The 26,840-nt window shown below is 39.9% G+C and overlaps 3 protein-coding genes across 12 annotated transcripts in view; 1 reads left to right on the top strand and 2 right to left on the bottom strand.

The window, feature by feature from the left end:
- FBXL13 (F-box and leucine rich repeat protein 13) overlaps positions 1-2,344 on the bottom strand; it is a 358,734-nt gene extending 356,390 nt beyond the window's left edge. For all 3 annotated transcript variants that reach the window (XM_049893085.1, XM_049893086.1, XM_049893083.1), the window contains exon 1: positions 1,872-2,344. In XM_049893085.1, the coding sequence (XP_049749042.1) occupies positions 1,872-1,946 (75 nt within the window). In that variant the 5' untranslated portion in view covers positions 1,947-2,344. The remainder of the gene's footprint in view (positions 1-1,871) is intronic.
- Positions 2,342-25,925, top strand: ARMC10 (armadillo repeat containing 10). The gene is made up of 6 exons (XM_049893121.1): positions 2,342-2,642; positions 7,265-7,413; positions 9,286-9,420; positions 20,390-20,566; positions 23,565-23,636; positions 24,537-25,925. The coding sequence occupies exons 1-6, from the start codon at positions 2,504-2,506 to the stop codon at positions 24,786-24,788; spliced, it is 924 nt and encodes a 307-aa protein (XP_049749078.1). The 5' UTR covers positions 2,342-2,503; the 3' UTR covers positions 24,789-25,925.
- The window catches only part of NAPEPLD (N-acyl phosphatidylethanolamine phospholipase D), a 55,913-nt gene continuing 52,983 nt past the window's right edge, over positions 23,911-26,840 (bottom strand). For 7 of the 8 annotated variants that reach the window (XM_049893113.1, XM_049893118.1, XM_049893116.1 and 4 more), the window contains one exon: positions 23,911-24,039. The gene's annotated coding sequence lies outside the window, so the exon portion shown is untranslated. The remainder of the gene's footprint in view (positions 24,040-26,840) is intronic. The other variant, XM_049893115.1, reaches the window with a different exon arrangement.

Below are 26,840 nucleotides of genomic sequence, written 5' to 3'. Positions count from 1 at the left end.
CTAAATCTTAAATTCAAACATTCTACTTGCTCAAATCAACCTCCTACTTTTCCAGACCCCTTACTCAATTACTCTTTCTACTTCTCTTCACCCATTTTCTAGGAACCTCTACTTTCTATCCATGTATCAGTATAATGTTCCTCTTGTTCTCATTTCCCACCAAGCCCTTGGAGTCCTTGGCCCATCATTTCAGGCACTCTGAAGAGCTTTAGCTCCCTGACCCATTGCCCTTCCATTCTAAATGTCTGGCAAACTCCAATCCTGGATGAAATCAACTCTGTAATTTCTGTACCTATGTCTGGCTTACTAAGTGCTTAAGAAAATCATACAACTGGGAATATGGGTACCGTGCTTTCCACGTATTTTCCCAAATATAACTGCGTGGTGTTAAAACATGAATAAAACTCATAATGAAAAATTAAAACAATACAGCCATACATAGAGTGAAAAGAATTCTCCTTCATCCCCTCCCAAAAACCATTTCCAAAAGCAGCTACTGTTAACAGCTTGACATACGTTCTATACATATATTATTTCCATGCATGTATGATTGTCTTAAATATACACACATACACATACATATAAACAGTATACATATATACATACACATATATACACATATTTGAATATGGTACATAGCTAGAATTGTAGTAGACACTTGGTTGGACAACTTGCCTTTTTTTTAACGTAATATTTCTTGGTGATCTTTTCTTCTCAGTAGATACAAATATACTGCCTTCTGTAAAATATCGTATCCTCTTACTTATATTTAAGTCATTTATTACTTTCACTATGTAACAATAAAGAATATCCTTGTACATGCCACTCCTTGAACACATCTCCAAGTATTTCTCTGAAGTAGATTAGATCATTAGAAGTGGAAATGCTTGGTCAAAGGGTATGCATTTAACAATTTAACAAATACTTCTAAATTATCATCCAAAAAGGAGGGGAGCTGTACCAAACTGCCTTCTCAACTGTACAGGAGAGTTACTGCCCCTTGCAGGGTTCTCAACACTGCCCTGCTCTTGTTTCCATCCCTAGACATCTCTCACCCTCGTCCCCCACAGTAACTCAACCCTCCTATTGCAACCCCCATTCCCACACAAACACACACATTCTTAGCAAATGATCTCACCAACTATTTGTAGGGAAAATAGAAGCCACTGGAGTACTTTCCCAGCTTCCTACCAAAACTCACCCATTCACCCCCATCCTGTCCTTCTTCTGTCCTGTTATGGGGGGGCGGGGAGGAGGTGAGGGGAGTCCTTCCCTCTGTCTGAAGTTAATCCCAGTGTGGGGTCCTTCCTTTCACAGAGAGCTGGCTATATTCTGTCTAAAGGTCTCAGCTTCCACAGCCTCCTCAGCTAATGTCAATCTGTCTTCACTCACCTCTCCATTGAAATGGCTCTCCCTAGGTTCACCTTGGGCCGGATCCACGGAACTCCTTCAGGTCCTTATCTTAGGTAACACTGTTACTCGCTCCTTAAAACACTCTCTTCTTCATAGAAATGCCACTCTCCTGATTTTTCTTTCCCTCTCTCTGGCACTTTTCTTAATATCTCCTGCAGGTACCTCTAGTTCAAATCTTAAAAGTTGGGGTTTGGGGTTTCCGTCTTGGGCCCTGTGCTCACTCCGCTCTTTTCTCCCTGGAAGATGTCACCCGCTCCTCCCTTCAGTCATCATCGCCCCTGTCTTCTCTTCTTGGATCTGTATCTTCAGCTCAGACCACTGACTTGTCCAAAGAGGACCTCATCCCCTCCTATACCGCTCCTCCTCTCCACCCCACGCCCGAGTAGGAAGTCTCCCCCGACTCTTCTCTCCTCTCACTGCTCACAATCGATGTGTCCGCCGCCACTTGGCTCCAGTACCTCGCAAACCTGGGGAATGTAGTTCTCCTTGAAGTAGCTCTTCAGCCAGGGCTTGGCAGTGCGTAGCGAGGCCATGGCCAGAGGCCAGACTCCGAAGCCGCGCTCCGAGCCAGCTCTCCGCGCCCCAGCAGCAGACGGCGCGCGCGGACTAGGGGCTGGCGCGTCCCGACGTTGCCCTGGCAACCGCGGGAGTGGGGAGGAGCGCGGCGGAGTCTCCCGCCCCCATCTCTGGGTCCGCGGGGAGGGAGGCGGGCCTGGAACCTAGACTGAACGCTCCTGGGGAGAACGAGGGGGACGCCCGGGGCAGCGGCGGCGGCTGTGTGCGTAGTCGCCCCTCAGGGCGCGCAGCCCGTGCAACTCCTCGCGGAGTCCAGTCCCCCACCTGCCCACCGGCACCGGCCGCGCGCAGGGCCGTGGGACCGAGCAGGAGGCTTTACTATTTCGGCAGGGCCGTTTCCGGGAGGCGGAGCTCAGACCCCCATTTCCTTTCTCTTCGACTCGGTCGCGCTCCGGCGGAGGCGGCGGCGCCCGCGGGCTGTGCAGACCCCAGCGCCCAGCGCCCGGCGCCCAGCCCACGCCGCAGCCCCCGCGCCAGCCTCGCGAGCCTCTCGCGCCCCCGCCCCGGCGGCAGCATGGGCGGCGCCCGGGACGTGGGCTGGGTGGCGGCGGGCCTGGTCCTCGGGGCCGGCGCCTGCTACTGCATTTACCGGCTGACGCGGGGCCAGCGGCGAGTCGGCCGCGGGCCCCGGCTGCGCCCCTCGCCGTCCGCAGGTGAGGCCGCGGGCGTCTGGCGGTGGTCGGGGGCCGGGGAGGGCGCCAAAGACTCCGCAGGCGCTGGGGGCTTTCCCGCCCTCGCAGTAATCGCGCCAGAGGCGGGAGGGAGGCTGCATGAGAGCGCAAGGCCTGGAAGCCCAGGTGGAGAGAGCGGATTGTTCATTTGATTTGGGTAGGCGCGTTGGATCCTGAGCCTCCTCCCTGCCGCCAATTCTTTGTTCAAAATCACGGGATGAAAGGTTTCCCAAACTTAACTGTTTTTTTGAGTTCAGAGTCCAGCGGAGGATGGGTTTCTCAAACGCACGTTGATTGCCTCGCACTTTAAATCTTGCACTGGGCCTTTGTGGATGGGGCATTTCGTGCCTCGAGCCATAAGATGAAATGCTGTGTGCAGTTCCCTGGAAAAAGGGACGTCACCTGGGCCTGTGCTCGTCCCGGCCCTGTGCGGGGAGACACTTTTAAGTCACCGTGGTCCAGCATCTTGCCTGCAACTTTAAAAGCCAGAAAATCAGTTTTTGTAAGATTGAGCGGAACCCTGTTTTGTAGGTGCAAATGAGGCATGTAAAGGATTCGGGAGTAAAAGCAGCATCCAGGGCCCCTGATCACAAGAGTTAATAGTGGTAATCCGCTGGTTTTTTACATTTCGCTAACAGATTTTTAATTTGGATACCTTAGGACATCATGTCATTAATTGTTGCCCATAATCTACATTTTTCCCTTTTCCTCTTTTTTTTTTTTTTGGTGATTGCTCTTTAAGCAATGCACCCATTTTTAATAATAGGAGTAATGCTTGTTTATGTTTTTAAAAAATTAAAATAGTCTTACAAACAGGGTAGAAAATAAAATTGTTGGTAATCCTAGCTCCCAAAGGTGGCCACCTCTAACAACTGGGTGTATATATATAAAGAGAAGGAAAGGGATAGATATGAGATCATACAGCCCCTGCTGTTGTGTATCCTTTACCTCCCAGTGTATGGTGGGCACATGCACAGTCTGACTTCTGGTCATACAGTTTCATTTGGAAGAAGTCATGTTGAAACTGTATAACACAATAATAGTGTTACAGAACTCGCTTCCGTTTTTCAAATTAACAGCAACTGGGAAGAGTAGATAGGAAACTTAGGGGTCAGTGAGTTTATGTTAATGGGGGAGGAATAATTCCAAAAAGAGCGTGGAAGTGTTTGCACAACTGGAAGGATGTAATAAGTGTCACTGAGTTGTACATGTAGAAACTTAAATTGGTACATGTTCTGCTGTATATATTCTGAACAACAGCAACAAAAAATAATTTGTTAAAATCTGTTATAACTTCACTTTGAATAAATATATAGTTGTTATTTTGTCCGCGGACTGGTATTGGCCATTTTGAATGAGACAATTATTTAGTCTACTGAGAATGACAAACTGAAGAAGAATCGCTTCACATTCATCATCAAAAAGAATATTTCAGGATCTATCCTGAAATACAGCGCTGTCAGTGATAGGATAATATCCATTGTCTACGAGGAAGACCAGATAATACAACTGTTACTCACACTTATGCACTAACTGCTCATGCGAAAGATGAGGAAATTGAAGATTTTTACTGGCTTCTGCAGTCTGAAATTGATCAAATGCACTATCAAGAGGCATTGATAATTACTGGTGATTGGAAAGCAAAAGTTGGAAAAGGACCTGTAGTTGTAAAACATGGCCTTGATGATAAAAAATTGACACCAGAGAACACATGACAGAATTTTGCAACACCAGTGACTTATTCATTGCAAATACGTATTTTGGCAACATAAACTGCGGCCATACATGTGGACCTCTCTAGGTGGAATACACAGGAATCAAATCAGCTATACCTGTGAAAAGAGACGATGGAAAAGCTCAATATCATCAGTCATAACAAGGCCAGGGGCTGACCTCAGAACAGACCATCAGTTGCTCATAAGCAAGTTCAGGCTGAAGCTGAAGAAAATCAAAACAAGTCCACAAAACCAGAATACTGCCTTGAGTATATCCCACCTAAATTTGAGACCATCTCAATAAATGTGATGCATTGAACCCTAATGACTGAAAACCAGACAAGTTGTGGAGTGACATCAAGGACATCATATATGAAGAAAGCAAAAAGTCATTAAAAAGACAGGAAAGAAAGAAAAGACCAAAATTGGATGTCAGAAGAGACTGAAAATTGCTCAGGAACATAGAGTAGCTAAAGCTAATGAAAGAAATGAATAAATAAGAGATCTGAACAGAAGGTTTCAAAGGACAGCTTGAAAAGAGGCAGTATTTATAGTGGAATGTACAAAGAAAGCCAAAGGGAAGAACAGGTTTGGAATTTCTGAAGGTGAAAGAATTGAAGAAAAATCCAAGCCCCGAGTGGCGATTTTGAAGGACTTTGTGGACAAGATATTGAACAATGCAGGAAGCATCAAAAGAAGATGGAAGGCATACACAGAGTCACTGTACTAAAGAATTGGTCAACGTTAAGCAATTTCGGGAGGTAGTATATGATCAAGAACCTATGGTATAGAAGGAAAAAGTCCAAGCTGCACTGAAGGCATTGGTGAAAAACAGGACTCCAGGAATTGACAGAATACCCAATTGAGATGTTTCAACAAACAGATGCAGCACTAGAGGTGCACACACATCGGTACCAAGAGATTTGGAAGACAGCTGCCTGGCCAACTGACTGGAAGAGATCCATATTTGTGCCCATTCCAAAGAAAGGTGATTTCAATGGAATGCAGGAATTAATATCACACGAAAGTAAAATTTTGCTGAAGATAATTCAAAATGGTTACAGCAGTACATTGACAGGGAACTGCCAGAAGTTCAGGTCGGATTCATACTTATTCAATCTGTATCCTGAGCAAATTATCCGAGAAGCTGAACTATATGAAGAAGAACATGGAGCATGAGGATTGGTGGAAGGCTTATTAACAACCTGTGATATGCAGGTGGCACAATCTTGCTTGCTGAAAGCAAAGAAGACTTGAAGCACTCGCTGATGAAGATCAAAGATTACAGCCTTTAGCATGGATTACATCTCAACATAAAACAAAAGTCCTTACAACTGGACCAATAAGCAACATCATGATAAACAGGGAAAATATTGAAGTTGTCAAGGATTCCATTTTACTTGGATCCACAATCAGTGCTCATGGAAGCAGCAGTCAAGAAATTAAAGGATGTGTTGCACTGGGCAGATCTGCTGCAAAAGACCTTTTTAAAGTGTTGAAAAGCAAAGGTGTCACCTTGAAGACTAAGGTGCGCCTATATCCAAGACATGATATTTTCAGTCGCCTCATATGCACGTGAAAGTTAGTGAATAAGGAAGACTAAAGAAGAATTGGTATCTTAGAATTAGTGGTGTTGGCGAAGAATGTTGAATGTACCATGATTACCAGAAGAATGAACAAGTCTCTTTTGGAAGTGGAAACCCTGGTGGTGTAGTGGTTAAGTGCTTTGGCTGCTAATCAAAAGGTCCACAGTTCAAATCTACCAGGCACTCCTTGGAAACTCTACGGGGCAGTTCTGCTCTGTCCTGTGGGGCCACTATGAGTCAGAATTGACTTGACAGCAACAGGTTTTGTTTTGATTTTTTTGTTTGTTTATCTTGAAGTACAGCCAGAGTGCTCCTTGGAAGCAAGGATGGTGAGACTTTGTCTCATGTACTTTGGATATGTAATCAGGAGGGACCAGTCCCTGGAGAAAGACTTCATGCTTGGTAAGGTAAAGGGTCAGCAAAAAAGAGGAAGATGCTCAAAAAGATGGATCGACACAGTGCCTGCAACAATGGGCTCAAACATAGCAGTGATTGTGAGGATGGCACAGCACCAGGCAGTGTTTTGTTCTGTTAATACATAGGGTCACTATGAGTTGGAAGTGACTTGATGGCACCTAATAACACTTGTCCAACCATAACATGAACATGTGATTAAGTCTAAGTATATGTGAAAATGAATGTAATAAAACAGTGCCTTCTTTAAAAAAAGTAGAGATCCCTGTAAAGAGGGTTTTTACTTTAAAGTTCAGGCTATAAAATCTAAAAATCACTGAGCAGATCCAGCATTTGAGTGTTACGGTTTTTATTCAAAATGATGATCTTTTGTGATCACTTCCGGCAGGATTGTTATTTTAGCATCCTGGTCATAATCCCTTGTTCATATAAGCAAGCAAAAATACCACGCAAGCAACACAGGTTACTTCCACAGCTTTTTCTCCTGCCTGAGGTGCTCTTAAAATTGTAAACAGAAAAGGTCTTCTTAAAGCAAATCCTGTTCCTTAATTATTTGTGCTCCATAGGCAGGTGTTCCATTGGATGGGTATACTTGATTTTTCAATGCTATCAGCTTTTAGGGATGTATATCATTTGCATGGTATTGTCTTGCTAATAGAGAAATACTAAGTGATCACTAGCTAATTTCTTAACATCTGTAAGCCTCGGTTTCCCATCTGTAAGATGGGAATAATAATAGCACCTTCTTCCTGGTGTTGTTTAAAGATTAAGTGAGAGCAAGCATGTAAAGTGCTTAAAACAGTGCCTGGCATAGTATCTATTTGATGTTGCTTTTAAAATAAAAAGTCAGTTGATTTTTAGATAAACTCTAAATAATCTTCTTATGCAGAAGACTTAACAGATGGTTCATATGATGAAGTCCTGAATGCTGAACAACTTCAGAAACTCCTTTACCTGCTCGAGTCAACTGAGGATTCTGTAATTATTGAAAGAGCTTTGGTCACTCTGGGTAACAACGCAGCCTTTTCAGCTAACCAAGTAAGTACCCTAGTCCCCGCACACAAACTCCTTCCATTCTTACACACTAGAAGTTATGGTGACCCTGGATATGGTATTTAACCTCTTGGACCCTGAATTTCCTCATCTATAACGTGACACCTTATACCTACAACATAATGTTTACTTCTGAAAAGCCAAACGTAATAGTAGCATGATATGTTGACATGATTCTAGATTCATATGAAATTGGTCACCGGCAACACATTAATAAGTATATCTAATCAATATTTAGCATTAAGTACTTAAAATTCAGCAGCACTTCAGTAGAACAGTGAAAGCATCTAATACTTAACTGGAGGAGCCCTGGTGGTGCAATGGTTAAGCTCTGGTAACTGAAAGTTTGGCAGTTCAAATCCAGCAGCCAATCCAAGGGAGAAAGATGTGGTAGTAAGCTTCTGTAAATATTACAGACAATGCTATCTTGGAAATCCTGTGGGGCAGTTATACTCCACAGCAGCAGGTAACATTTAACAGTGTGTTTTAGATTGTATATTGAACTTAAAACAAATGTGTTTTATTAATGCTGACATTGCAACTACATGTTGTAGATGTTATTAAATTGTTTCATGTATATGTAATCGTTAGTGTGCTTCATATATATTCTGTGAAGGAAACTATAGTATCCAGAATTTTGTGATGGTTTTTAAATATACCTTAAAATTCTCCAAAATGATAATCAAACTTCAGTGTACCTAAGAACTAGGAATTTATTTAAAACGTAGATTGCCGAGCCCCTTTCCCAAAGTTTCTAGTTTAGTAGATAAGGCCTAGGGATCAGAATTCTAACAAGCACTCAGGTATTTCCGAAGCAGATTGTCCCTGGACCAAGTTTGAAAACCACTAACCCAAAAAAAACCCAAACCGGATGCTGTCAAGTCGATTCCAAGTCATAGCGACCATATATGACAGTAGAACTGCCCCATAGGGTTTCAAATGATCGGCTGGTGAATCTGAACCACTGACTTTTTGGTTAGCAGTCAAGCTCTTAACCGCTGCTTATTGTTGTTAGGTACTGTCAAGTTGGTTCTGACTCATAGCGACTCTGTGTACAACAGAACGAAACACTTCCTAGTCCTGTGCCATCCTCACAGTGGTCATTATGCTTGAGCCCATTGTTGGAACCACTGTGTCATTCTGTATCATCAAGGGTTTTCCTCTTTTCCGCTGACCTTAGCAAGCATGAAGTCTTTCTCCAGGGACTGATCCCTCCTGATAACATGTCCGAAGTATGTGAGAAGAAGCCTTGCCATCCTTGCTTCCAAGGAGCGCTCTGGCTGTACTTCCAAGACAAACTTGTTCATTTTCCCAGCAGTCCATGGTATATTCAGTATTCTTTGCCAATACCATAATTCAAAGGCATCAGTTCTTCTTTGGTCTTACTTATACCCAGAGTCTCCCAACCTTATTTAACCACGGAATCCCCTTTTATTGTGGAATATCTCTTAACGTCTTGAGGAACTAGTGTTCCAAAGAATACATTTTAACAGAACATTACTTTGATATTTTAAATCATAATACTTTTCACAGTTTGCCTCTAAGAGAGGCATTAAAGAACTTACTTCAAAAGAAAATAATTTTGTGAATTGTTTTAAGATCATTACATTAGCTCTGCGAATCTTTTTATTGTATATTTCCATGCTATAGTTTAAAAGAATTGCATATCTTACTACGTTGGTAATTTTTCCCTATAAAATTGTGATAGTAAAGGATAAACAGAAATTACAGATTATAATTGTATACGGGAAAGGTATTTCCAAAGAGTTATTCGTTTTTTAATTTTATTTGTAGATGCACAGAATTCAAGGTAAGGGGGTGCATATTAAAGTCATGGTCCTATTTTCTCCCTCTTAGGCCATTATTCGTGAATTGGGTGGTATTCCAATTGTTGGAGACATGATCAGCAACCCCAACCACAGTATTAAAGAGAAAGCTTTAAACGCACTAAATAACCTGAGTGTGAATGTTGAAAATCAAGACATCATAAAGGTAAGTTATCCGAAAACACAAATGTATTAGGTGTACTGTAAATGAAAGAGAAAATACCAAAAGGGTGGTTTTGAAACTTTAGTGGACTATTTTTTATAACATTATGGCTAAGAATTATCTTTAGAAGGATGGAGAATGATCCAGAGGAAGGGATGTGAACCAGCCGATAAGCGATGCATTGGACTTTTGAAGTTGGGAATCAGTTTAATTCAAAGTATGGTAAAGGAGCCAGCCCAGAACCAAATAACATAAACGAGAAAAGACACAATATAAATTGGAAAATTGTCTTCATTTAGTTCAAATCAACATTAATTGAGCTCCTGCTCTGTGCTACAGAATATGGGAATGGACATGATAAAACTCTTGCAAGAAAGCTAGAAGGAGGGATAAGGCAAACCCATTAATAGTTGTAATTCAAGGTAGAACATAATGACGTTCTTTAAGGAAAAATGTAAGACATTGTTGAGAACATAGAAAGGAAAGATCTCATCTAGAAGTCTCTGTGTAAAACATGGAGTCTGATCTGGGTTTGAGAATGTCTTAAGATTTCTAGAAGTAGAGTTGAGGAAACAGAAAATTCCAGTGGGAAGAAACAAGGCAAGGTAGGCACCATTCCAGGAATAACTGAGCTGGACCGTCTAGCAATCTTGTTACAAGAATTACAGTGGGGAAGAGATTTAGAGATAAAAAGGATATAGATGCTTAACACATTTTGGAGAAGCTTTGAAAGACACCACTGTCTTATGAAAATATATGATTTATGAAAGGTAGACAAATGCCATTTTTTAAAGAATGGCTGTGTAATGAAGTTATGACCAAAAGAACTAGTTGGCTTATAAATGTCATTTAGATCTTGAAACCAGATTACAAGTTTATGTCAGTGAATTGTACATATAAAAAAAAATGTTTAAATGGCAACGGTTTGTTACATATTTACCACGATTTAAAAAAAAAGTTTAAACAGCAACCAAAAAAAGAACAGGAACAGCAATACTAATCTCATAAAATAGACTTCAAGGCAAAATCCATCATAAAAGACAAGGAAGGACATTATATAATGATTAAAGGGACACTCCACCATGGAGACATAAGCATAACGAATATCTACACCCAACGACAGGGCTCTAGAATACATAAAACAAACCTTAAAAGCACTGGAAAGAGAAATTGACAGTTCCACAATAATAGTAGCAAACTTCAACACACTACTCTCAGTAAAGAGCAGAACATCTAGCAAGAAACTCAGCAAAGATACAGACGATCTTAAGGCCACAATCAGCCATCTTGATCTCATAGACATATACAGAGCACTCTATCCAATAGCAACAAAGTATACATTGTTTTCCAATGCACATGGAATGTTCTCCAGAATAGACCACATCTTGGGCCAGAAAGCAACCTTCAACAAAATCCAAACATTGTGATAATACAAAGCATCTTCTTTGATCACAACACCATAAAAGTAGAAATTAATAACAGGAAGAGCCAGGAAAAAAAAACAAATACATGAAGACTGAATAACACCTTGCTTAAAAACCACTGGGTAACAGAAGAAATCAAAGATGGAATCAAACAATCCCTAGAATCAATTGAGCATGAAAACGCATCTTACCAAAACCTTTGGGAGACAGCAAAGGCAGTGCTCAGTGGTCAATTTATAGCAACAGATACATCAAAAAAGAAGGAAGGGACAAAATTGAAATGTTAGCCCTACAACTCAGACATATAGAGAACATCAAAAGAAGCCCACAGCCACCAGAAGAAATAATAAAGATCAGAACAGAAATAAATGAAAGAGAATAGAAAAACAATAGAAAGTAAAAAAAAACAGAAGTTGGCTCTTTGAAAGAATCAACAAACTGTTGGCCAAACTGACAAAAGAAAAACAGGAGAGGAAGCAAATAACCCAAGGAAGAATTGAAATGGGGGACATTAAAGCTAAAATAAAAAGGATCATAACACAGCACTATGAAAAACTGTACTCCAACAAATTTGAAAACCTAGAGGAAATGGACAAATGTCTAAAAACACACCATCTACCTAAACTAACACACAGTGAGGTAGAGAATCTGAACAGACTCCTAACAAGGGAAGAGATTGAAGAAGTAGTTTAAAAAACTCTCAACAACAACAAAAAAAACCCTGGCCCAGATGGCTTCCCTGGAGAATTCTACCAAACATTCAGAGAAGAGCTTACACCAGTACTACTCAAACTATTTCAGAGCATAGAAAAGGAAAGGATACTTCCAAATTAATTCTATGAAGCCAGCATAACCCTGATATCAAAATCAGCAAAAACACCACAAAAAAAGAAAATTACAGGTCAACATTTCTCATGAATATAAAACCAAAAATTCTCAACAAAATTCTAGCCAATAAAATTCAGCATCATATAAAAAAAGTAATACACCACAACCAAGTGGGATTCATACCAGGTATGCAGGGATGGTTCAGCATTAGAAGATCAATCGACATAATCTACCGCATAAATAGAACAAAAGGATCACATGATCATCTCAATCGATGTAGAAAAGTCGTTTGATAAAGTCCAACACCGATATCTGATAAAAACTCTCGGTAAGATAGGAATAGACAGGAAATTCTTCAACATAATAAAGAGAATCTGTACAAAACCAACAGCCAACATTGTTCTCGACAGAGAGGCTGGAAACCTTCCCTTGAGAATGGGAACGAGACAAGGATGCCTTTTATCACCACTCCTATTTAACATTGTGCCACCAGTCCTGGCTAGAGCAATAAGGCAAGAAAAAGAAATAAAGGGCATCCAAATTGGTAAGGAAGAAGTAAAACTATGCCTATTCACGGATGATATGATACTATACATAGATAACCCTAAAGACTCCACAAAAAAAAGCTATTGGAATAGAAAGATTTAGCAGAATAGCAGGATACAAATAAATATACAAAAATCAGTTGGATTCCTATATACCAATAAAGAGAACTATGAAAAGGAAATCAGGAAAGAATACCATTTACAATGGCCCCTAAAAAGGTAAAATACTTAGAATAAATCTAATCAGGGATGTGAAAGACCTATACACAGAAAACTACAAAACACTACTGCAAGAAACCAAAAGAGACCTTCATGAATGGAAAAACATATCATGCTCCTAGATAGCAAGACTGAACATTGTGAAAATGTCAATTCTGCTCAAAGCAGTCTACAAATACAATACAGTCCCAATCTGAATACCAACAGCGTTTTTAACGAGATGGAAAAACTAATCATTAACTTTATATGGAAAGGAACGAGACCCTGGATAAGTAAAGCGTTACTGAAGAGAAAGAGCAAAGTAGGAGGCCTCACACTACTTAACCTCAGAACCTACTATACAACTATGATAGTCAAAACAGCCTGGTACTACTGGTACAGTGACAGACACATTGACCAATGGAACAGAATCAAGAATGCAGATGGAAATGCATCTACTTATGGCCACCTGATCTTTGACAGAGGCTCAGAGTCTGTTAAATGAGGAAAAGACAGTCTTTTTAACAAATGGTTCTGGCAAAACTGGATGTCCCTCTGTAAAAAAAAAAAGAGGACCCATACCTCACACCATACATAAAAACTAATTCAAAATGGATCAAAGATCTAAATATAAAACCCAAAGCTATAAAAATCATGGAAGAAAAAATAGGGTCAACACTGGGGACCCTAATATATGGCATAAACAGCATAAAAATAAACCATAATTATCAATACACACACTAGAAGATAAGCTAGATAAATGGAATTTCCTAAAAATTAAACACGCTCATCAAGACACTTCAGCAAAAGAGTTAAAAAGAGAACCTACAGACTGGAGGAAAAAATTTTGGCTGTGACGTAGAAAGGTCTAATCTCTAAAATCTATAGACCAGTATTATAAATAATTCAGTTAAAAAATGGGCAAAGGATATGAGCAAACACTTCATCAAAGAAGACATTCAGGCAGCTAACAGACATATGAGGAAATGCTCAGGATCCCTAGCCATTAAAAAAAATGCAAATCTAAACTATCGTGAGATATCATCTTACCCTGATGTTTCTGGCATGAATCAAAAAAAAAACAGAAAATAACAAATGTTGGAGAGGTTGCGGGGAGATTGAAACACTTATTCACTACTGGTAGGAATGCAGGATGGTATTAACATTTTGGTAAACAATGTGATGCTTCCTTAAATAGCTAGAAATAGAAATACCACATGATCCAGCAATCTCACCCTTAGGAATATATTCTAGAGTACTAAGAGCGGTCACATAAATAGACATATACACCCATGTTCATTGCAGCATTATTCAAAATAACAAAAAGATGGAAACCACCTAAGTGCCCATCAGCAGATGAGTGAATAAACAAACCATGATACATACACACAATGGAACACTAAGCAACAATAAAGAACAATGATGAATCTGCGAAACGTTTTACAACATGCATGAATCTCCAGGTCGTCGCCGTTAGGTGCCATCTCATACCGACCCCATGCACAACAGAACGAAACACTGCCTGCTCCTGAGCCAACCCTACAATTGTTATGCTTGAGCTTATTGTTGCAGCTGCTGTGTCAATCCACCTCATTGAGGGTTTGCCTCTTCTCCGCTGACCCTGTACTCTGCCAAGCAAGATGTCCTTCTCCAGGGACCGATCCCTCCTGACAACTTGTCCAAAGTATGTAAGACTCAGTTTCGCCACCCTTACCTTTAAGGAGCATTCTGGCTGTACTACTTCTAAGACAGATTTGTTTGTTCTTTTGGCAGTCCATGGTATATTCAGTATTCTTCGCCAACACCACAATTCGAAGGCGTCAATTCTCCTCCTCTTGTCCAGCTTTCACTTGCATATGATGCAATTGAAAACACCATGGCTTGGGTCAGGCGCACCGTAGTCTTCAAGGTGACATCTTTGCTTTTCAACACTTTGAAGAGGTCCTTTGCAGCAGATTTACCCAATGCAGTGCATCTTTTGATTTCTTGACTGCTGCTTCCATGGCTGTTGATTGTGGATTCAAGTAAAATGAAATCCCTGACAACTTCAATCTTTTCTCTGTTTATGATGATGTTGCTCATGGGTCCAGTTGTGAGGATTTTTTTTTTTTCAATGATTTTTTTATTGTGCTTTAAGTGAAAGTTTACACATCAAGTCAGTCTCTCACACAAAAACCCATATACACCTTGCTACATACTCCCAATTGCTCTCCCCCTAATGAGACAGCCTGCTCTCTCCCTCCACTCTCTCTTTTTGTGTCCATTTCTCCAGCTTCTAACCCCCTCCACCCTCTCACCTACCCTCCAGGCAGGAGATGCCAACATAGTCTCAAGTGTCCACCTGATCTAAGAAGCTCACTCCTCACCAGCATCCCTCTCCAACCCATTGTCCAGTCCAATCCATGTCTGAAGAGTTGGCTTCGGGAATGGTTCTTGTCCTGGGCCAATGGAAGGTCTGGGGGCCATGACCACTGGCGTCCTTCCAGTCTCAGTCAGACCATTAAGTCTGGTCTTATGAGAATTTGGGGTCTGCATCCCACTGCTCTCCTGCTCCCTCAGGGGTTCTCTGTTGTGTTCCCTGTCAGAGCAGTCATCGGTTGTAGCTGGGCACCATCTAGTTCTTCTGGTCTCAGGATGATGTAGTCTCTGGTTCATGTGGCCCTTTCTGTCTCTTGGGCTCGTAATTGCCTTGTGTCCTTAGTGTTCTTCATTCTCCTTTGATCCAGGTGGGTGGAGACCAATTGATGCATCTTAGATGGCTGCTTGCTAGCATTTAAGACCCTAGCCGCCACCCTTCAAAGTGGGATGCAGAATGTTTTCTTAATAGATTTTATTATGCCAATTGACTTGGATGTCCCCTGAAACCATGGTCCTCAGACCCCTGCCTCTGCTACACTGGCCTTTGAAGCATTCAGTTTATTCAGGAAACTTCTTTGCTTTTGGTTTAGTCTAATTGTGCTGACCTCCCCTGTATTGTGTGCTGTCTTTCCCTTCACCTAAAGTAGTTCTTATCTACTATCTAATTAGTGAATACCCCCTCCCACCCTCCCTTGCTCCCCAGCGCTCCCTCCCTCCCTCCCCCTCCCCCCTCTCGTAACCACAAAAGAATGTTTTCTTCTCAGTTTAAACTATTTCTCAAGTTCTTATAATAGTGGTCTTATACAATATTTGTCCTTTTGCAACTAATTTCACTCAGCATAATGCTTTCCAAGGTCCTCCATGTTATGAAATGTTTCACAGATTCCTCACTGTTCTTTATCGATGCGTAGTATGCCATTGTGTGAATATACCATAATTTATTTATCCATTCATCCATTGATGGGCATCTTGGTTGCTTCCATCTTTTTGCTGTTGTAAACAGTGCTGCAATAAACATGGGTGTGCATATATCTGTTTGTGTAAAGGCTCTTATTTTTCTAGGATATATTCCAAGGAGTGGGATTGCTGGATCGTATGGTAGTTCTATTTCTCGCTTTTGAAGGAAGCACCAAATCGATTTCCAAAGTGGTTGTACCATTTGACATTCCCACCAGCAGTGTATAAGTGTTCCAATCTCTCCACAGCCTCTCCAACATTTATTATTTTGTGTTTTTTGGATTAATGCCAGCCTTGTTGGAGTGAGATGAAATCTCATTGTAGTTTTGATCTGCATTTCTCTAATGGCTAATGATCGTGAACATTTCCTCATATATCTCTTAGCTATCTGAATGTCTTCTTTAGTGAAGTGTCTAGTCATAACTTTGGCCCATTTTTTAATTGGGTTATTTGTCTTTCTGCAGTTGAGATTTTGCAGTATCATGTAGATTTTAGAGATCAGGCGCTGATCAGAAATGTCATAGCTAAAAACTTTTTCCCAGTCTGTAGGTAGTCTTTTTACTCTTTTGGTGAAGTCTTTGAATGAGCATAAGTGTTTGATTTCTAGGAGCTCCCAGTTATCTAGTTTTTTTCTGCATTGTTAGTAATGTTTTATATACTGTTTATGCCATGTATTGGGGCTCCTAACGTCCCTATTCTTTGTTCCATGATCTTTATCATTTTAGATTTTATATTTAGGTCTTTGATCCATGTTGAGTTAGTTTCTGTGCATGGAGTGAGGTATGGGTCTTGTTGCATTTTTTTGCAGATGGATATCCAGTTATGCTAGCACCATTTGTTAAAAAGACTGTCTTTTCCCCATTTAACTGTTTTGGGGCGTTTGTCAAATATCAACTGCTCGTATGTGGATGGATTTATGTCTGTATTCTCAACTCTGTTCCATTGGTCCATGTATCTGTTGTTGTACCAGTACCAGGCTGTTTTGACTACTGTGGTGGTATAATAGTTTCTAAAATCAGGTAGAGTAAGGCCTCCCACTTTGTTCTTCTTTTTCAGTAATGCCTTATTTATCCTGAGCCTCTTTCCCTTCCATATGAAATTGGTGATTTGTTTCTCCATCTCATTAAAGAATTTTCTTGGGATTTGGATCGGAATTGCATTAAATGTATAGATCACTTTTGGTAGAATAGACATTTTTATAATGTTAAGTCTTCCTATCCATGAGCAAGGTATGTTCTTCCACTTATGTAAGTCTCTTTTGGTTTCTTGCAGAAGTGTACTGTAGTTTTCTTTGTATAAGTCTTTTACATCTCTGGTAAGATTTATTCCTAAGTATTTTATCTTCTTGGGGGCTACTGTAAATGGCATTGATGTGGTGATTTCCTCTTCGATGTTCTCTTTGTTGGTGTAGAGGAATGCAACTGATTTTTGTATGTTTATCTTGTATCCCGACACTCTGCTGATCTCTTCTATTTCAGTAGTTTTCTGGAGGTGTTTTCTTTATGTTGTGGTGCAATCCGTACGGAAGACTGTGGTCTTTCATGTTCCTTAGTAAGTGCTTCAAGTTCTCTTCACTTTGAGCAAACAAGGTTGTGTCATCTGCATAATGCAGGTTGTTAATGAATCTTCTTCCAATCCTGATGCCCCATTCTTTATATATTCCAGCTTCTCAGACTATTTGCTCAGTATACAGATTGAGTAGGTATGGTGAAAGAATACAACCCTGACGCACACCTTTCCTGACTTTAAACCAATCAGTATTCCCTTGTTCTGTCCGAACAACTGCCTCTTGATCTATGTAAAGGTTCCTCATGAGCACAATTAGGTGTTCTGGAATTCCCATTCTTTGCAATGTTATCCATAGTTTGTTATGATCCACACAGCCGAATGCCTTAGCATAGTCAATAAAACACAGGTAAACATCCTTCTGGTATTCTCTGCTTTCAGCCAGGATCCATCTGACATCAGGAATGATATCCCTGGTTCCACAGCATTGCACTTCAGGATGGATCTTGAACAGTTCTTTTTGATGATGATGTAGCACCATTCCTCTTTGAGTTGTCATTCCCAGCATAGTAGACTATATGATTGTCTGATTCATAATGGCCAATGCCAGTCCATTTCAGCTCACTAATGCCTAGGATATCGATGTTTATGCGTTCCATTTCATTTTTGACGATTTCCAGTTTTCCTAGATTCATACTTCATACATTCCAGGTTCTGATTATTAATGGATGTTTGCAGCTGTTTCTTCTCGTTTTGAGTCGTGCCACATCAGCATATGAAGGTCCCGAAAACTTGACTCCATCCACGTCATTAAGGTCGACTCTATTTTGAGGAGGCAGCTCTTCCGCAGTCATCCTTTGAGTGCCTTCCAACCTGGGGGCTCAGCTTCCAGCACTATATCAGACAATGTTCTGCTGCTATTCATAAGGTTTTCACTGGCTAATGCTTTTCAGAAGTAGACTGCCGGGTCCTCCTTTCTGGCCTGTCTTAGTCTGGAAGCTCAGCTGAAACCTGTCCTCCATGGGCGACCCTGCTGGTATATGAATACTGGTGGCATAACTTCCAGCGTCACAGCAACACGCAAGCCCCCACTGTACGACAAACTGACAGACACGTGGGGGATCATTATGCTGAGTGAAATAAGTCAATCACAAAAGGATGAAAGTATTGTGTACTGTATGAGACCACTATTATAAAAACTCATGAAAAGGTTTACACACAGAAAACAGTCTTTGATGATTTTGAGGTTGGGAAGAGGTGGGAAGGGAAAAACACTGACACTAGACAATAGATATGTGGTAACTTTGGTGAAGGGTAAGACAGTACACAATACTCGGGAAGTCAGCACAGTTTGACCAAGGCAAGATCATGGAAGCTCCATAGATGCACCCAAACTCCCTAGGGGACCACATTACTGGGCTTAGGGCTGTGGGACCCATGGTCTTAGGGGACATCTAGCTCAAGTGGCATAAGAGCTTATAAAGAAAATGTTCTACATCCTACTTTGGTGAGTAGCATCTGGGGTCTTAAAAGCTTGTGAGTGGCCATCTAAGATACTCCATTGGTCCCACCCCATCTGGAGCAAGGGAGAATGAAGAAAACCAAAGACACAAGGGAAAGATTAGTCCAGGGAACTAATGGACCACAGCTATGACAACCTCCACCATACTCAGCCCAGCAGAACTGGATGTGCCTGGCTACCATGACCAACTGCTCTGACAGGGATCACAATAGAGGGTCCCATACAGAGCTGGCAAAAAAATGTAGAACAAAATTCTACCTCACAAAGACGAGACTTATTGGTATGACAGAGACTGTAGAAACCCTGACAGTGTGGCCCCCAGATACCCTTTTAACTCAGTACTGAAGTCATTCCTGAGGTTCACCCTTCAGCCAAATATTAGACAGGTCTATAGGGCCAACAATAATACACATGAGGGACGTGCTTCATAGTTCAATTATGTGTACAAAACTGTTGGGCACAGCAGCCCAAAAGCAAAGATGAGAAGGCAGGAAGGGACAGGAAAACTGGATGAGTGGAAATAGGAAACCTGAGGTGGAGAAGAGGAGAGTGTTGACACCTCGCAGGATTGGAAAGCAGTGTCAGAAAACAATTCGTGTATTAACTGTTTAGTAAGAAACTAATTTACTGTGTGAAGACTTTCACCTAAGTCACAATAAAAGGAAAACAGAAGTTTAATGTCTCTTTGCTTTATTGTCATTTTAGTTCTGTGATAACATGGATATACTGGAGTTAAAAAAAAATTTTTAATGGCTTATGGGATAGTTGATAATTTAACACTTCATATTGGGAAAATTTTTTTGCTAGTTAAAACTTTTGGTGGAGGTCACATTTAGTTTGGTGAATACCATTCATCTGTGAAACATAATTTTTCCAAGCTAAAAAGATCATGACCAGACACAGAAAACAGGTTTCAGGAAACTTTCTGTTACATGGGTTAATTATATATGAAACAGGAATACTTTTGGCATTGCATTACTTTGTGCCAGTGGTAGTTAACCTAACCACAGCAGATAAATAAGAAGAAACTTAGGCCAAATATAGTTTTCCATTTGCTTACTTTTGGTAGCGCTAACTGTAAAGAAAAATTCTGTTTCACTTTGCCCCTTTCTTTTTACTTCTAGCATGACATACCTCTCTGAATTCTACTGTTAAGGTATTTACCATGATACAGAATGGCCTCACAGAGTTCCCCCCTTGACCTGGTGTGCCCAGACCAGTTAAAATAGAAGGGTAGACTGAGTTGGGAGGCCCCAGAAAGTGACAGGCCACCAGTGAGTAGAACTAGATCTCCGGAGGCCAACAATTGTCCCCTACCAGCTGGCCAACTTTGGGCAGAGCATCCGTACTCCTGAACTTTAAAGTCCTCGTTTGTAATAACACCCACCTCATAGAATTGTCTTGAGGATTAAGTGAGGTATATTTGTAAGATGCTCAGCACAGTGTCTGTCATTAACCAAAGGAGCTTAAAAAAAGGTCACCAATGTTTGAAGGCCAGATAAAAATGTCATCTTTTTCCGAGAAGCCAATTCCATCTTGGAAAATAGCCCTAAGCCACTGTGCAGAACGGTCCCTGTTCAGTGGTAGAATTTTGGAGGTTCTAAGATGCTCGCTTTTCTTTTTCCTGTCTTCAGATATACATCAATCAAGTCTGTGAGGATGTGTTCTCGGATCCCCTAAACTCTGCTGTGCAAATGGCCGGACTGAGATTGTTAACAAACATGACTGTCACCAATGACCACCAGCATATGCTTAACAGTTACATCACAGACTTTTTCCATGTGTTACTTACTGGAAATGGAAACACCAAGGTATGAAGCAGCTATTGAAGTATGAAAAGCTATTGCATCAAGCTTATTATGATTGAAACTGAATTTTCAGGTTACCTATCTTAAGTTGATGTCCCTCAAAAAAGAGGAAGTATAGTCAAGGTTTATTAAAACTGTCACATGGGCTCAAGAAAGTAATTTTTTTCCTCCTAAAATTGAATTAAAATGTTAACTTACGAAAATCATCAGTTATTTCAGTTATCATTAGATGTTCATTTGGTTTTCTGTGAATCAGTTTATCTTTTCCTGAAGTGAAGTAGTAGCTAGCCTTTTTTGCCCTGCCAGTAATGTTGTTATTGTTGTTATTTGTTATTTTCTGTTAAGCCATTTCTAACTCATGGTGACCCCATGTACAAAGAACAAAATGTTCCTCAGTCCCATACCATCTTTGTGATCATTGGTATTAGAATTGGGTCATTGGCATGAATTGGTATGAGTTGGTTTGAGTATTCTTCCTTACCTCAGAAATAACATTTTTTTTTTTTTGATGCAGCCATTTTTTTGTTGAAAATCTTTCTAAAACCACTTTAGTACTTCAGTGAGTGGCGTGTATTAAATATGTGAAGGATGTCTCAGTGTCTTTGAATCGTCATTCTAGATATTCTTTGTCCATTTATATAGATATAAGAGGCAGCAGAGATTGACCTGGATTAATGGGGATCTCAGAAGACACTGTGAAAGTTGCTTGAATAAACCCCACATGCCGCCTATATTAGTGAATGTTTTCATCAATTGCCACTTAAAAAAAAGGCATAAAAAAGAATATAGGTTAAGTAAATATTCTGATTATTTCGGTTCCTTGTTATTTAAGATTTTACTGTATTGGTCTGTGTTCTCTGCCACAGTTAAGACAGAAAAATGCATGAGCATTTTAGAAGGACTAAATGTTAAGCTGTACTCCAAATATTTGATGTTGCTGAAGATATTTCTGAGGTTATCAAGATGTGATTGCAGGAGAGCCTCACTGTAGTACAACTGTTGTTATTTGGACTTGCCACAGTTCCAGTTGTTAGGTGCTGTTGAGTCGATTCCGACTCAAAGTGACCCCACATACAACAGAACCAGACCACTGCCTGGTCCTGCGCCATCCTCACAATCATTGCTATGTTTAAGCCTGTTGTTACAGCCACTGTGTCAGTCCATCTTGTTGACGGTCTTCTTTTTTTTTGTTGACCCTCTGCCAACCATGATGTCATTCTCCAAGGACTAGTCTCTCCTGATGATAATATATCCAAAGTACATGAGACAAAAATCTCATCATCCTTGCTTCTACAGAGCATTCTGGCTGTACTTCTTCCAAGACAGATTTGGTCATTCTTCTGGCAGTCCATGGTATATTCAGTATCCTTCACCAATATCACAGTTCAAAGGCATCAGTTCTTTGGTCTTCCTTATTTATTGTCCCAGCTTTCACATGCATATGAGGCCATTGAAAATACCATGGCTTGGGGCAGGCACACCTTAGTCCTCAAAGTTACATCTTTGCTTTTTAACTTTAAAGAGTTCTTTTCCAGCACATTTGCCCAATGCAATATGTCATTTGATTTCTTGACTGCTGCTTCCAGTGAACGTTGATCAAGCACACACCCATCAACATCCCGGCTCTCTCCAGAGGAGCAAGATAACTTCCAAGCCCCTGAGGCCCAAATGGCAACTCCCTTCCCTCTTTCCCTCACAGCATTGCCACTTATAGGAAAGATCTCTCCACTACCTACACTGAAGCAACTCTGCCTAAAAGCCCAGGAGGCACACTAAGTTCAGAGTCTGGCCTGTGTATATTTCTGTCTCAGATATTGTCTGTGTTTTAATATACTTCATAACTTTTTAAAAGATTACTCATGTCACAATAGTATGTTCTATTTTTATGTGTTGTTTTATTTTTCCACTATATTGCCCAATATATTATTTCTGGGATAAAGAATTTATTTTTGTGGTCTGCCTGGGAGTCTAAGCACTGATTAGAACATTGTTTCTCCATAAAAGTTAGTTTTAAAATTCTAACTTGTAAATGAACTTTTGAAAAGTAATCCATTTGTGAGTTGGAAATTGTATCTTGTTTTACATATTTTCTTACTAAGCAAGCACCAAAATGACTTTTTACAAATATTACTTTGTTTTAAGGCAATGATTTCACTGTACTGCAGTCAGTAACCTTCAGCATACACAACTGATTCATAAGTAAATATAGTGAAGGTTAATATAAGTAAACCTTGGACTTGCTACAGCTGTAATGAGAGTAAATAAAATTAATGGCTTAAAATAAATGTCCTGTAGTCACCACAAGATGGCACATGTGACAACAGAAAAAAAGCAGTGGACTTAATATGATTTCAAACCAAAATACGTTGTTCGTTTAATCTGTGGCTATAATCTAACTTTGTGTATTTTTTCTCATGTTTCACTGCCTTCTACAGAGTATACCACCCAGTTGCCACTGGGTTAGCTCCAACTCATGGCAGCCCCTTGTATGTCAGAGTAGAACTGTGCCCCAGAGGGTTTCTGGTGGCAGATTTTTCAGAAGTAGATCGCAAGGCCTTTCTAATGAGGCATCTCTGGATAGAGTTGAACCTCCAATGTTTTGGTTAGCAGCCAAGTGCATTAGCTGTTTGCACCACCTAAGGACTCCCAACGATTCACAGTAACCCACCAAAAAGAAAGGGGCTGTGTTGTTAGTCTTGGTATCCAAAGTGTTCTGAAATTGCATACTTTAAGTAGAAATGAACTGAGCTTTGAGAGATCACTTTTTCCCCCTTAAATCTGTGTGGTAAGTGCTCTGAGAGTGGTGCCAAGTACTGTGAGAGGCAGACTGCCTGACCACCTACATCAGGTGAATTGAAAAGCTTTCATGGTAGGACAGAATCAGAGCCATTTGAAGCAAGGGCAGGACTTTAAAAAGTGGAAACACTGAGAGGATAGCATGCCAGGAAGAGAAAATTCATGTCTAATGGTCTGAAATAAACTAGTATTCTTCTTATTGCAGGTTCAAGTTTTGAAACTGCTTTTGAATTTGTCTGAAAACCCAGCCATGGCAGAAGGACTATTCGGTGCCCAAGTAAATAGCTTACATATTTGTTTTGTAAATACACAAATATATAGATTTGGACCTGTAGATAGATCTAGAAAGATTTATCCTAAAATGTTAACAGGGGTTATCTCTGAGGAGCGATATTAAACATGTTTTTCTTTTTTGCATATGTAAAATTCCTATAAATGAATATATATTACTTTTATTTTGTTTCTAAAAATTCTTCCTAGCAAAAATAAACCTTTATCTACCAAATTTTGGACACACTTATATCATCACATCTTTTATACTTGACCTTTTTTGTTCATATATTACCTCAGACATCCACCAGTATTTGCTGAGTACCTAGTAGGTGCCAGATGCTGTGCCGAGTTCTGGGATATGTATGAAAACGACACGACGTGGTGCTTGTCCTCCTGGACCTCACAGTCTGGTGTAAAAGACAGATGCAACAAAAAAATGTAGTAAACAAAGGAGATAATGAAAAGCTGTGGGAAGTGTTCTGAAGGAAGCAGAGGCGGTGATGAGGTGGAATGGACCTCCCCTCCTGTAGAAAAGGGACCCCGTTGTATTCACCTTCGCATCCCAGCCCCCCTGCCCTGTGCCACGGCAAACATGTGCAGTAAATGTTTGGTGAATTAGTAAGTTCGCACAAAAATGCGATGGATCTTAAAAAGGAGATGGATGTTTTTCCAGATGTCTACGTTCTGGGATTCCAAGTACATAGTAATTTTCAGCTAAAATGCAAAACCTCTTCTTTTTTATTAGTATACAATGTAGGGAGACATCGTTTACACATTCAAGTGTTTTATCTTACGGATAATATCCTATGACAAGACTTAAAAATGTAAAATAATGCAGTTTTAAAATGAAAATATACATGGAAAAGTGTTTTCATCTATTAATACTCGTTGTGTCCTATTTCAGGTGGATTCATCATTCCTTTCCCTTTATGACAGCCGTGTAGCAAAGGAGATTCTTCTTCGAGCGCTTACACTGTTTCAGAATTTAAATAACTGCGTCAAGAAGGATGGTCATTTAGTTCTTAGGTCCACTTCCACCTTTCATAAAGGTTCCTTGTTTTTTCTGTTATATGGAGAAGAATGTGCCCAGAAAATGAGAGCTTTAGCTAATCACCCTGATGTGGATGTGAAGGAAAAAGTTGTAATAATAACGTAATTCTAACGGGCCATGTTTCCAGAGTGATAGAATCTGGAAGTAGTATACATTATAAACGTATACAATTTCCTTATAAAGCAAAGGGAATCTTTCAGCTGTTGAATTTAAATAGTAGATATCATGTTTCATCATTAACACAGCTATAACTTGCCATGGTCTCCAAGTTTATTTTGGATCATTTTATTGATACCAAGTGATTAGTGCTTCTACTGAAAACATTTCTTTTGATTTTGTCTAGATTGAGATATTTTAGTTATTGCCTGTATATGAAGTGACAGTGACTTTTTTTTATGCATAAACCGCCCTTATACCTTTTGCAGTTATTTGCAGCTAGGAGGGCAACCGCATGTGTGCAGAGTAGAACTGCTCCATAGGTTTTCAAGGCTGTGACCTTTTGGAAGCAAATCCCCAGGCTGTCTTCTGAGGCACCTTTTGGTGGATTTGAACCACCAGCCTTTCAGCTAGTAGGTGAGCACTGAACCATACGTGCCACCCAGGGACTCTTAAGAGGACAGTAGTATGTCATTACTGCATTGTTTTAGAACAGCCATGGAAATGGCACCATTCTTTTAGTAGTGATGAGATCCTGAGTCCTCAAGTCTAACTGCCAACCCAGCCATTCTGCTTTCACAAATCTATTCCAATCGTTCGTGCTTCTAGTCAATGAAAAATGTAAACTTTTAGGAGAAAGTATTTCCTAGTGCTTGACCACTCCCATTCAATGTGTCAGTATGTAAAGATGTTATGCATAAAATACCAGGATTGATGAAAATATCTACCCATAGACAATTAAGTAAATTAGTTTTTCTGTTCTTAAAAGGAATGAAGTGGCTCTGATGTGCTGATGTGGAAAGATATCCATGAAATATAGTTGTTTTTTAAAATACGTTGACAGAAAATATATGAGATCCCATTTGTGGTTTTTTAAATGAAAAATATCTATGTTTATGTATACACAGAACACTTCCAGAATGACACACACAAGCTCCTGGGGTGAGACTGGGGAGTGGGGAAATGACTTCTCTGTATACACTCTCTTCTACTGTTTGAATTTTTTACTATGAGCATAAATTTTAAAGTAATTTTTTAAATAAAGGGGAAAAAATCACAAGGTTATGGTTATTTTCTTTCCCTTAATTGGTAGTACTTTATTCATTTTCATCCATATTTTACTTGACTAAAATTATATGAAAATATTTCAACAATTTCTTAATATTTTTATTTCATAAGCTACTATAACAATTTATTGATATATTTGAATTCAGCCAGGATTTAAAGTTCATAACCCTCACCATGCTTACTTAGCAATAAGTAAATCAATATGCAAGCAAAAACTTTGCCACTTATGTATTTATGGCAAAGCTTTAGAGTATTTTTAAATCTCATTTGTAAATACATGGATACAAGACTGTTTCCACAGGAAGTCACAAATCCTTCAACAGAAAAATGTGTATTCTGATATAGAAATCATACTTTGAGGGAGTATTTCACAGTATAAAAAGTTTCAATATAAGGTGAAAATTGAAAATTCCCAAGGGGCTAGAGTAGTAAAGTACACGATGGCTAAGAAGAATATTTTTATGTATTGGTGTTGGAAACAGAAGTATTAATTCCCTGAAAGGCACATTTCTTTGTAACAGTTCTTGTTTGTTTTAAGTCTGCCTCCTTATTTAATGAAAATATGTATTCAAAATGTGTACACACTGAAAACCAGAATTGGCCTTCTATGTGCCTTGGCAGCATTGGATTCTAAAACTCCCATCTCTTTTCCTCTCTCCTCATCATTAGTTTGAGTGGAATCATTCACATATCACATTTTCTAAGGATCAGAGCATTGAGTCTAAAATGTCAAAATGCTGGATTTGAAAAAAATAATTTTTAAGTACCCAAAAAGAATTACACAGTGGAAACGCACAAGTAGGTCCTTAAATATATCAATGTAGGTCGTGGCACACCTTGGCTTTTATTAGGCGGGACTTTTTACTAATTGATGGACTCACCCTCTTGGGCAATAAGACATAAAGTGTCCTCAGTTACTGTAAGGAGAAATAA

The sequence above is a fragment of the Elephas maximus genome, chromosome 8 (assembly GCF_024166365.1).
Source record: "Elephas maximus indicus isolate mEleMax1 chromosome 8, mEleMax1 primary haplotype, whole genome shotgun sequence".
In the NCBI taxonomy this organism is placed as follows: Eukaryota; Metazoa; Chordata; class Mammalia; order Proboscidea; family Elephantidae; genus Elephas; species Elephas maximus.
This window is presented reverse-complemented; position numbering and strand designations above follow the sequence as displayed.

Coding starts and splice junctions, on each gene's coding strand:
- ARMC10 (XM_049893121.1), top strand. CDS start 2,504: ATGGGCGGCGCCCGGGACGTGGGCTGGGTGGCGGCGGGCCTGGTCCTC. Junction 7,414..9,285: donor CAGCCTTTTCAGCTAACCAA/GTAAGTACCCTA, acceptor TCTCCCTCTTAG/GCCATTATTCGTGAATTGGG. Junction 23,637..24,536: donor AAGGACTATTCGGTGCCCAA/GTAAATAGCTTA, acceptor GTCCTATTTCAG/GTGGATTCATCATTCCTTTC.